The following is a 12,254-nucleotide window of genomic DNA, read 5'->3' on the forward strand; positions in this document are numbered from 1 at the left end:
CTAGATTTAGATTTTCTATGGTTGTAGTTTATTTTGCTTAACCAATAGAACCCAAAGTATCAACTTCCTAGGAATTCTAAAATAATGATTCCTTAGGAACTTATGTGCAAACAAACGACAACATGATGTAATGTTTTGTTACTTCTCGTTCTCGTAAATTGTAATTGATTGATTGAAATAGACAGATGGTTATATGGGGAGAAAAGGTTATGTGTCGTACTTTTTTTAAACTTTTGCTTGTATGGTAGCTTTTGGGGAGTTGATTTGAAGTTTATGGTTGATCATCTATTGGTGGATAGGGGTATGTGGTTCCATTGTTCATTTGAATATTTGTTTTAATATTCTGTCTTTTGAATTGTTTTGAGTGCCAAGGAACAAAAACAAACCAAAGAAACATACTTGGAATGTGTCTGCTTTGTGTATCATAAGAGAAGCAAGGAAAATGATAATAGATTTCCAATACATTGCTTCTTTACCTACGCAAACTTATGCTTTTCTTTTATCCGGTAAAATTTTCAAAAAGCTCATTGCTTCTTGTGGGTCTCTGTATGTCTATGTTTGTGGAGGGGGTTCTATGTTTGATTTTCATCTTATCTTGTAAATTTTATGTATCAATATGTACTAAATGTGCTTCCTGACAGGGTGATTGTCAATGGGCAAAATGGCTGCTCTTTTCCAGGATTAAGGGACGCGAATACGATGCATCATTCTCTAATGCCCGTGCACTTTTAGTGCGTGATGTAATTTCTGGCAGTAGCCTTCCTAGTTTGGAAGCTAATGAAATTATTTCGACCGTTGATGATATTGCTGAATCGGGATGGTCAATGGCAGCTCTGGCCACATTAATGTTTGCTCCCATGCCAATACAAAATTGCCTGAGCATTGGAAGTGTGAAGAGGAGCAGTAATTCTTTCCAGTGTACACTGGAAAATCTGAGATCTGCTCTTCAAAAGTTTCCTACTCTATGGTGCACACTTGTGGGAGCTTGTTTAGGGCATGATACTACTCAAAGCTACATGGGTTTCAAAGGGAGAAATGGTAAATTTTTTCATATTCCCCTTAATTATGTTTACTATAAGAGCATCATTAATAATTTTTGAATCCAGCTTTGTCGGCCTATATCAACTGGCGGGACAGTGTGTTTTATTCTTCGGGACATGACACCTCACTTCTGCAAATGCTGCCTTGCTGGTTTCCAAAGAATTTGCGGAGATTGATTCAACTTTTTGTTCAGGTCAGTTTCTGCTTCTCTTCAGGGTAATGTTTAGTTTGGTGATAGAACCAGTTTCCCTTGCTTGATGATCCTGGAGGGAATGTTCTTGAACAAGGAGATTTAATAAATACAATCTCATTTGTTTTAGGATTTATGTTATAGTTTATTTGTGGTGACAAGTGAGAATGTCAAGTGTTGGTGGTTGTTTGGCGGTGGCATGGAGAGTTTGCTTCTTGTTGGACTGACTATTACTGCTCACTAGATATATTACTTAAGCAGGTAATAAGGTTTAGGTAGAAAATTTACATATCATGCGTGTTTCTGTGGGATGATTGTTTTGCCTCATGGAAACTAATATGATATAAGAACGGAATATAAGGGTAAATAAATAAGAAAGGGGATACCTTGTTAATGTTTGTATTGAAAGGAAACCAATTACTAGTTGCTGCAGTAATTTTTTATTTATTGTTTCTGCATCTGTATCCTCAAAGTTGTGAATAATCTCTTTGAACATTTGTGAACTTTTTTTCTTTTTTATGATTGTTAATGGCTTTTGTTTGGATAATTAGTTTTACTCTGTACTGCCTTGTTTTCTTTAACACTCAACATCAAAATTGTATGGGATCTAATTTTTTTTTCTTTGAATTGCATATTCAACTCAAAGTCGCATTGATAAATGTAGATCACATTCAATGGGCCTGGACTTTTTGGTTGGTGGGGCTGTTGTAAAGGAAATAGGGAAAACACACATTGGATAAGTAACAAAATGGAAAAGTAAACACAATATTCAAACGCATGGACAGGGGTTCAAACTTACACCTTTGCATAATGTACAATACCTCTGGATTCACTTTAGCATCTAATGTACTGAATGCTTTCTAAAACTTTTAATGTTGGAGGGGCTGAAGTCCCCTCCCTCTGCCCCTGCCTCCACCAGCGATCTCAGTTAAATTAAAACAAAAGAAAGGGAATTGTAGTTGCCTGCCCTCTGGACGACTCTGAATTGTGGAAATATCTTCTCACTTTCCTCCTGTACTTGCACTAAATTTACCACCCCCACCTTTGCTTTTCCTCGCTATAAGTCCCATAGTGTGCCACTACCACCTATTCTGTGTCTTTCTTCAACTTCATTGTTGTTCTTATCACTGTCACACCATGCCGTATTATGTCTTACTGCTTGCCTGCAACTTATAATCTTTGTTTCTTTGGGAATCCAGCCATTTTAGGGTCGAATTCAACCACGTGCAAGCTAGATTTTGTGCTTGCCAAAACTGACCATCAATTGGTCATAACTTACTAGAATCTTGAAAAAGTCAATGCTATAAGCCCTCAGCCCTCAGCCCTCAGTGAATGAAATGACATGATAGATTTGCTGTGTGTGCTCTTTGTGGTATGATTAGTAGCCGAACTATATTGAAAATATTGAAATTGCTCTTTTGTTTCCATTCTCTCTATAGTGCTTGAAACACTTCCCAAAATGGGTGATGGATGTAGGGAATATCTTGTGGGCGTGGGTGCTTGTAGGTAGCAGTATAGGTTGGAGGCGACGGCTAAATAGTGGTGAGTGGTGGATTCGAGCATTTTGGCCTTACTGGTTAATTTTTTTGGGGAATGACCCACTAAATCATGTGTGTGCCCTGTTATGTGAAGCTACAAATGATGTTTGTCATCAATGGTAACTTAAAGATTACCTCATTGTTATTACAAGGGTAAAATTGCACACATCTGACTCCCTAACCCTCACCTAGATGTAGCAGTATAGGTTGGAGGCGACGGCTGAAGAGTGGTGAGTGGTGGATTCAAGCATTTTGGCCTTATTGGTTAATTTTTTGGGGGGAATGGCCCACTAAATCATGTGTGTGCCCTATTATGTGAAGCTACAAATGATGTTTGTCATCAATGGTAACTTAATGATTACCTTATTGTTATTACAAGGGTAAAATTGCACACATCTGACTCCCTAACCTTCATCTAGATGGGAACTACTTATTGGCATCGAGGGTAATGGTAATTTATATTATTTCAAGGGGATGAGGTTGTTACTTTCACTATGCTTGATTATTGCGGTAAGAGTTTTTGTCCCCAGTCCAACTAGTGATATTAGTGAAGAGTTGTATGGGGTCATCGTACATCCTGTACATCAAATTGAAGAAGAAAACATAATTTTAGGAATCGAATTGAAAGAGAATCAAGGTCTTCATATTCGTTTTCCCTTCTTATAGCCTCAAAATTATGTATCTTTGTATTTTTATGAGAAATTAGCATACTCATTGTCATATCTTAAACATTCCCTGTTCGGTATATTATCTTAGACCTAACAAGTACTAATTCTTTTTTTGGGGATTGTTTACTAGGGACTTTGATGGAATCTCCCTCATGGTAAAGCCATCGTAGTTGTGGCAACAATAAACAAGTGATTATATACTGTGGATGACTCTTTCATTTTCAACGTTTATGGTCATGTTTTGTCTCGGTACATTCATTTAATTATATGATTTTTTGTAGAAAAAGGAAATTCAGCCAATAGATATGTGGTACTCTTGCCGTCCCTTGTTCTTTGTCTGTGTTTCCTCTTTAGGTTCCTCTTTATATCCTAAACTTTAGGAATCTTGTTTTTTTCATACATGTCTCCCACTTATACTTCTCATCAGGCCCACTCTATGATTATATTGCAAATATACACTTCTTACTTTTTTGAAAAAGCATTTTGAATTTTGATTCAAGTGTTGCATTTTTTATACAACGGAGGTAGTATTATATGGACAATCTCGCATTTGGTTTCTCTGAAGGACCCACATTTATTATCTTGCAAAAGTTCTCATTCCTTTCCAACTCTTTGCTTTTTTCCCATTTTTAGGGAAGATTAAAATGGGACGAAGGAAGCGTATAGTAAGGAATTCCCATTATTTCTACTAGCCACATTTTGGAAAGATGTTCTAATTTACATGTTACAGTTACAACTTATAAGTCTAGTAGCTGGAATAAAATGTGTTAATCTGACTTCTTGATCTGAGCGTGTCATCTCTCTCTTTCTAAAACTCATATCTTTTCTGTTGCTGATGTAGGGTCCCTTGGGATGGCAGTCAATGACAAGTCTTACAGCTGAAGAAGCGCACCTGCAACGTGATATAGAATTTCTAATGAATGCTCAGGACTACTCTGAGATTAGTGCACTGTCCTGGGAAACAGCAATACAGAAACAAATTGAACAGGAATTGTATCCATCTTCTGTAGAAGTAAGCTGAGATTATCTGATTTATCTCTTAATTTTCATGCCTTGTCTTTTTTTTATTTTTTTTATGGTTCTAATTATAAAACTGTATTATTATTCCTTAAATATGTTTTCTTATGTGCCAAAAGATACATTAGTCATGTTAGGCAAGTAAATCTGTCGGTGTCAAGCATCAGTTGTGTTATCCGAAATCTAATCAGGGATTGTGAATGTCTGTGAGCTTATGATACTCTTCTATTCTACCTTCGTGACCCGGCAGACATCTTTATTAGCTTTAATGATTTGCCTACAAGCTCCTTGTTTACTGGGGTATAAAGCTGATGAAATGAGAATTTTTGTAATGAAAGAATTTCTTGTCTATCCTTTCTCTTTTACGATGGCTGTCTAATATTGGGTTTTCTTACCTGTAAGGAAACTGGATTTGCTGTGGAGCAGCACTTGCATCGAGGACGTGCATTGGCTGCATTCAACCAAATTCTTAGTTCTAGGGTTCAAAAACTAAAATCTGATGGCATTGATATACGACGTTCTAGTGCATCGCTTCGTGGACAAGCAAATGTCCAATCAGATGTTCAAACGCTGCTTTCTCCACTGACTCAAAACGAAGAGTCTATTCTTTCCTCGGTAATGTCTCCTTTATCTTGATTTTGAGATCTGTCATTGCAAAAACTAGTATACCTTATTTATATGAAATAAACTAGGGTGTATGATCATGAATAGTTTTCTAAGGTTACTACGATTGAAATTGGTTTCTCTCGTTTATGACAGCTTTGCTATTTGCACAAATCTATGCGTCTTTCTGTTTCTTATAAACAATTTTGTAACTGCAAAGCTTATGTTACAGTCAGAGACGACCAGAAAATCCTTGATTGCATAATCGTGCTTGATTACCTGATAAAGACCAAGTGATCCTAGAGACATTTCTTTTTTCTGCTATGAATTTTTTCCTCTACAAGAAGCTAAATATCTGACTGTTATCAGTTCTATAAGCATCTGTTAGTTTGCAAAAATGAGTAGAAATGAAAAGAATATGAGGGAATATTAGGTTCTAAAAGGTAAGCTCTAATTTAACACGAATTCTCATTTGAGATGGTCTCACGGTGAGACCATCTCTTTTGGATTGTACCATTATACATTTACTGTCTTAAATGATCACTTACAATCTTAGGGGGTGTTTGGTATGAAAACATAAAATGTAATGGAAAGGGAAATGATAAAGAGGAGTAAGGGTAAGAGTAAGGATTGTAGATATATGTTGTTTGGTATAACAATATATAAGGGGAACACTTACTTGATCACAGAAACACCAACAAAAGTAGCATCATTTGTTACTTGACATAAATGGGTGGTAACAAAATAAGGGTATCTATTACCCTCGAGAAAGGGATTGGGTTAACTTAATATTATACCAAACAAAAAATATGAATTAATGGTAATTGAATCCCTTACTTGGTATTAAAAAGTTCATACCAAACACCCCCTTAAAGTGATCAATTAGAGAAATGAACTAATTTAATGGGCTCATCTCATGGTGAAATGGTCTCATACATGACTTGATGTTAATTTAAATATATATTATAGGAAATCAAATGAGATTGCAACAAGTGCTTCAATAACTAGTGGGTGGACACCCTCAGCTGGTTTCTTGGTAAAGAAGAGTTGGTTCTATGATTTGCACTGAACTGTAGTGTAAGATAGTGGTTTTCATTTCTTGCTAGCTGGACAATGATGCCAACGTAAAGAAATTACACTGTGTCTGACCTCTGTTACTGCAATTTTCATCGGTAGAGTTTTTTCATTGTAGTTTCCTATGCAAAAGCTTCGAACTATTTTGGAATTTTAACCTTCCAAGTAATAGTGGTGACATCAAGGCTTTAAGTTGTGCATCAGTTACAGATGGCATAGAAAAGACTACATGAGAAATAATTTGTGCTCATTTTTTGGTCAGGTTCTTTTCCCACCATTATTGTCCAGACTATTATTAACTTTCCAAGTTCTTGTATAGTCTATACAATAGATAAAAATCGCGGAGGATGTCGCGATTGCGTTTACCATCGTGATGTGATGGGACACGGCAGGATCTTGTGGTGTCATGTTTCGTTTTGTTGACATCACAATGTTTATATATCATTGTAATTTAAGTTTTCGACAACATATATTTAAATTAAAGCTTTTATCTCTAACAACATATTAACTTAATAATCTCTCCTATTCTTTTTATATGTCCCATTAATCATTCTTAGTTTGTATAATTTGTAAGATATAATATAGTCAAGAGATATCTTGTTTGATTCCTCTCATTGTAAACTTTATAAATATCAATTTTGATAATTTAATTATGTCCAATTAAAGATATTAAGGGTTAATTTAGTGGATCGGCAATTGTGCAATGAGAAATGAGATAAATGAAATGAACATGAAGAAGTATACACTAAAAAAGGATTATAATGACTAATATGTTAGAATAACAATTTATTATGGCTGTTACACCATGATTTCAAATTATTTGTTACGTAGGGGTGTTTTGAGGAACAATAAGCTCAAGATTCGATATAAGTGGCCATTTATTTAATGGAGCAACCTCATTTTTATTGCATGGCCTATACACCTTAGTTTTGCATTGTCATCTTCATTGCCACCCTATTAGTAAGAGATGTTCTTGTTTGGTTTTGCTCCCATTTCCATTTAGCTGTATTGGGTTGTTGGGACTCTGGACCCATGTAAATTTGTACTTTTTCTGCTGATGTTGTATGTTGGATTTCTTATCGATTTCTTAGCTTGGTGCCTTGTTCTTACTTCTCTGAATTTGTAAGTAAAGATTGAAAAAAGAAGTTGAAGATATTGAGTCTATTATTGGTTCGCTACTTAGTTCTTTAAAAGAAACACTTCTATTCATTTGGCTTGTTTGAATTTCTATCTGCTTTCATTTTCTTGTAGTCAATGGTTATATTTTTCATTGCGTACCATGTTTCAGGTAGTGCCGCTGGCTGTAACCCATTATCAAGACTATGTGCTGGTTGCTTCATGTGCTTTGCTGCTTGAAATTTGTGGTTTGTCTGCTAGTGTACTTCGTGTTGATGCTGCTGCGTTAAGACGTGTACATTCCTTCTACAGATCCAACCAAATTATGCAACAAAAACAGTTATTGTCCAACAGTGCCACACTGCATGCTTCTTGTGATGTAAATATAACAGATTCTCTTGCTCAAGCTCTGGCAGACTACTACCTACACCAGGGTGGATGTGTAAATAAGCAGGAGGATGCTGAGAAGCCTGTTTCAAATCATCTTTCTCCCACTCTATTGCTTGTCCTTCAGCATCTGGAGAAGGCTAGTCTTCTAGTATACTCTGGTGAGCAAACCTGTGGGTCATGGTTGTTGAGTGGCAATGGTGATGGAAATGAGTTAAGATCTCAGCAGAAGGCTGCCAGTCAGAGCTGGAATTTGGTTACGTTTTTTTGCCAGATGCACCAGATTCCTCTCAGCACTGTATACCTTTCTTACTTAGCAAGAGACAATGACTGGGTATGTAGTTTCTTGTTAATACAGAAATGGAGTTGGAGGAGTGAAGATGTAAAGTTATCACATATAGGAAGCAAGATGATTATTCTGTTTTATTTGCTGATGGTATTGTTGTGTGATAGGTTGGATTCCTCTCAGAGGCCCAGATTGGTGGATACCCATTTGATGCTGTGATTCAAGTGGTAAGGGACTCATTCTTTCTTGGTTGGACATGGGTCAAGAGATTTCTTTCACATGGTATCTAATGGAGGAAATTTTGAATCAATTCGTTATAATGGACTTTTCTCTGTTCCATTTGATTGTCATTTCAGGCAGCAAAAGAGTTTACTGATCCATGTCTTAGAACACACATATTAACAGTTTTAAGAGGCATGCAGTCATGGAAGAAGGCTACCGTGCCTTCTAGTTCAGATTCTCCCAAAGATAGGAATGAATGTTCACTTCCAGATCAAACATTTGGTATATCTGCTGAACTTTTTCAGATCTTAGCTATGTGTGAAAATCAAAAAGAATCCGGAAAGGCACTTCTTTTAAGGGCCAAAGAATTGAGCTGGTCTTTGTTAGCTGTGGTTGCTTCATGTTTTCCCGATGTCACTCCATTGTCATGCTTAACCTGCTGGCTGGAGATTACTGCAGCAAGGTAATTTCTGACTTTGTGCGAGCAATAATTGCATCACATTATGACGTCCCAAGTTCTTGCTACTATGTTTTATTTGAAGTCTGTTCTTTTTATTTTAAATAAGAAAAAGGAAATAAGATGCTATGCCTCTCACTAAAGCAAAACCGTGGCTCACATACCAAAGGAGGTCTAAACTAACAAAGGAGCATTGGGTGACATGTCAGAATAGAGGGTGCTGGAACAACAAAATAGCATTCTGTTATGACAATCTGTTATAACAACAAATATTCCATTTCTATTTCTGTTATAGCATATATTAGAATAAGAGAAATGAATTTGTTAGATCTTCTAGATCTTCTATGAGCTGGCATAGCAGCCAATCTAACTATATATAGGGTAATATTCAATAGCTAAGTATGCTAAGAATTCTGTAAGAATACCTTGAGGTAGGAGGAACTGTGCTCGAAAACAGTAGCTGTAATACGTTCTTCTTTTCTTTCTTCTGATACATAGTTCTCTCTCTTCTTCTTCTTCTTCTACTTTCTTTCTGTTTTACATTTCCAGTCATAGCAAATCTAGTATCAGAGCTTTTTCATCCAGCCAAACACCACAATTACCCAGGGAATTGAAACCCTTGAAACTGAAATATCAAAACCCCCCACCGTCATTAACTCGGAATTAGAAAAAATCCGTTTTGAGATTTCACAAAATCACCAAAAAAATGAAACTCTCTCAACCCAATTAAACCAAATGACCCAAACCTTACAAAAAACTGTGAGAAATTAGCTGGAGAAGAAACCTCAAATTCCCGTAGGGAAAGCCTTCCCATCATCCCAAATGACCAAATCGAACCCTTACAACCTTTAACCACGATCAAATTGACAGAAAGAGGGTGGAAATTGAAACAATCAGATATACCCACCTTCGATGGAGACAACCCCGATGGCTGGAAATATCAAGCTGAGAGGTACTTGACCTTCTACAAGCTCACTGAGACCGAAATTATGGAGTCGGCGGTCCTAAGCTTACAGGGCGACGCTTTGTTATGGTTCCATTGCTTTGTTATGGTTCCATTGGGAACATCAACAACAGCCTATCACTCGTTGGGAGGAACTTAAAACCCTCCTATTGGAGCGGTTCAAACTTATGGAAGAAGGAACTCTCCACGAGCAATGGATGACACTTCAACAGATAGGAACGGTGGCCGAGTATCAACGGGATTTCGTTGAGCGTGCAACTCCTTTAGGGAAGATTGATGAGCCTTTTTCTCTAGGTTCATTTGTAAAGGGGTTAAAAGAAGATGTGAGAAGAGAACTCACAGTTCATGGCCTTATTACTCTTAAGGAGGCAATGACGTGGTCTTTGGGGATAGACCAAAAGCTTCATCTAGAAGCTTATAAAAGCAAGGGACCCACTAAGGACTATTTTGTCCAAAGAAAAATTCATTACCCCACCCAAATCCACTTTCATAATTCACCCTCCAAATATTTCAATACATCCCATGAATCAACAAATTAACCCCAAATCAACCACCCTAACCTTCAACAACCAAACCCACAAAGTATGCCTCGTCGGACTCCCTTCAATCCAAATCAACCCAATCACCATCCCCAACGACCCCGAGTCACCCTAACCCATCGTGAAATGCTCGACAAAAGGGCAAAGGGCTTGTGTTTCACTTGCAACGAGAAATGGTCACCTAATCATGCATGTTCCCGAAAAGAGCTCAGTGTGTTGGTGGTGTCGGATGGCGGAGATGATGAGTCGATCGATATCATGGAGGGTATGGAATCGAACCAGTGGTGGAGGAAGGTCCCTTGGCCGACATTTCATTAAGTTCGGTAGTGGGTCTTATAAACCTAAAAACCATGACTATTGAGGGAGCTGAGGTTATTATAATGATTGATCCTGGAGCAACAAACAACTTCATCTCACTCAACAAAGTGACCAAACTGAACCTCCCATATTCTTCACATGTTAAGTTTGGTGTCACTTTGGGGAATAGAGAAAGAATTCAGGGGGGAAGGAGACTATAAACAATTGGAGGTCAGAACACAAGGTTTGAGTAGCATTGACGATTTTTTGATTCTGGAATTGGGTTCTGATGTCATTATGGGCTTGCAATGGCGGGAATTGTTAGGAGAAATTACCACCAATTGGAAAGAGCAACTAATGCGCTTTTACTAGAATGAGGAATTAGTGGAGTTAAGGGGAGACCCTTCATTGGGGGTCACTAAGATATCTCTAAAGGTGATGGAGCGAATATTGAGGAAGGAAAAACAGGGCATGATCATTGAGGTGAACCAGATTACTACCCTATCCATAGAAACCCACACTCAACCCCCTCCTATCTACGACCCCCCCTACAAAAATTCCAAGCCATATTCTTTGAGCCCACCTCTCTACCACCATACCGTACACATGACCACGCCATAATTCTCAAAGGAGTTAACCCTGTGAGTGTGAGACCGTTTAGGTATCCCCAGATACAAAAAAATAAGATCGAAAAGATGGTACGGGATATGCTCAAAGCCTAGATAATACGGCCCTCAACAAGCCCTTTCTCGAGCCCGGTCATTCTAGCCAAAAAGAAAGACGGCTCATGACGATTTTGTGTCGATTACTGGGCCTCGAACAAGGTGACGGTATCGGACAAATACCCGATTCCAAACATTGATGAACTGCTGGATGAACTTCGGAGCTCAGGTTTTCTCAAAAACTAGACCTAAAATCTGGTTATCACCAGATCAGAATGCGAGAGCAGGATGTTGCAAAAACAGCTTTACGGACTCACAAAGGGCACTACGTATTCTTAGTAATGCCCTTCGGTCTCGCAAATGCTCCAGCGACATTTCAAGCTCTCATGAATGATGTGTTCAGACCCTAACCTCCGTCAGTTTGTGCTTGTTTTTTTTGACGACATACTTGTTTACAGCAAGTCGGTCACTGATCATAAATTTCATCTTGCTGCTGTATTGGAAACTCTTCAAACTCATTCACTGTTGGCGAATAGGAGTAAATGTGAGTTTGACGTTTCACAAGTTGCTTATTTAGGGCATATCATCACAGGCACTAGAGTGAAGATGGACTTGGATAAGGTTGAGGCAATGCTATCCTGGCCATAACCTACTGGTTTAAAAGAGTTGAGGGGCTTTTTGGGCCTCACGGTTTACTATCGTAAGTTATAGCTAAGCCCTTGACCGATCAACTCAGGAAAGACTCTTTCGGGTGGAATTCTGCAGCCCTCACCACCTTTAATAACCTCAAAAAGGCTATGACAACAGCTCCCGTTGCTTTACGCGATTTCACTAAAATGTTTTTTATTGAGACTGATGCTTCTAATTGTGGTCTTGGTGTTGTGTTAATCCAGGAACAACATCCAGTGGCCTTCTTTAGTAAAGCTTTGGGCAAAAGAGCAAGTTTGAAACCTACCTACGAGAAAGAACTAATGGCCATTGTTTTCGTCATTTTAAAATGGCGCCATTACTTGTTTGGGCGAAAATTCATGGTGCGCACTGGCCAAAGCAGCCTCAAGTTCTTGTTAGAATAGCGGGAAGTGGGAACAGAGTACCAAAAATGGCTGACTAAAATTATGGGGTATGACTTTGACATACTCTATAATCCCGGAGTCACCAATAAAGCTGCTGATGCTTTATCAAGGCGGGAACCT

The 12,254-nt window shown here is 38.0% G+C and overlaps 1 protein-coding gene across 2 annotated transcripts in view; it reads left to right on the plus strand.

Annotated features, from left to right (window-relative positions):
• LOC130820175 (uncharacterized) overlaps positions 1-12,254 on the plus strand; it is a 50,461-nt gene that overhangs the window by 20,353 nt on the left and 17,854 nt on the right. For both annotated transcript variants that reach the window (XM_057685442.1, XM_057685443.1), the window contains 7 exons: positions 642-1,038; positions 1,107-1,234; positions 4,279-4,449; positions 4,857-5,069; positions 7,420-7,968; positions 8,088-8,147; positions 8,277-8,605. In XM_057685442.1, coding sequence (XP_057541425.1) covers positions 642-1,038; positions 1,107-1,234; positions 4,279-4,449; positions 4,857-5,069; positions 7,420-7,968; positions 8,088-8,147; positions 8,277-8,605 — 1,847 coding nt within the window. The remainder of the gene's footprint in view (positions 1-641; positions 1,039-1,106; positions 1,235-4,278; positions 4,450-4,856; positions 5,070-7,419; positions 7,969-8,087; positions 8,148-8,276; positions 8,606-12,254) is intronic.

Source organism: Amaranthus tricolor, chromosome 8 (genome assembly GCF_026212465.1).
Source record: "Amaranthus tricolor cultivar Red isolate AtriRed21 chromosome 8, ASM2621246v1, whole genome shotgun sequence".
NCBI lineage: Eukaryota > Viridiplantae > Streptophyta > Magnoliopsida > Caryophyllales > Amaranthaceae > Amaranthus > Amaranthus tricolor.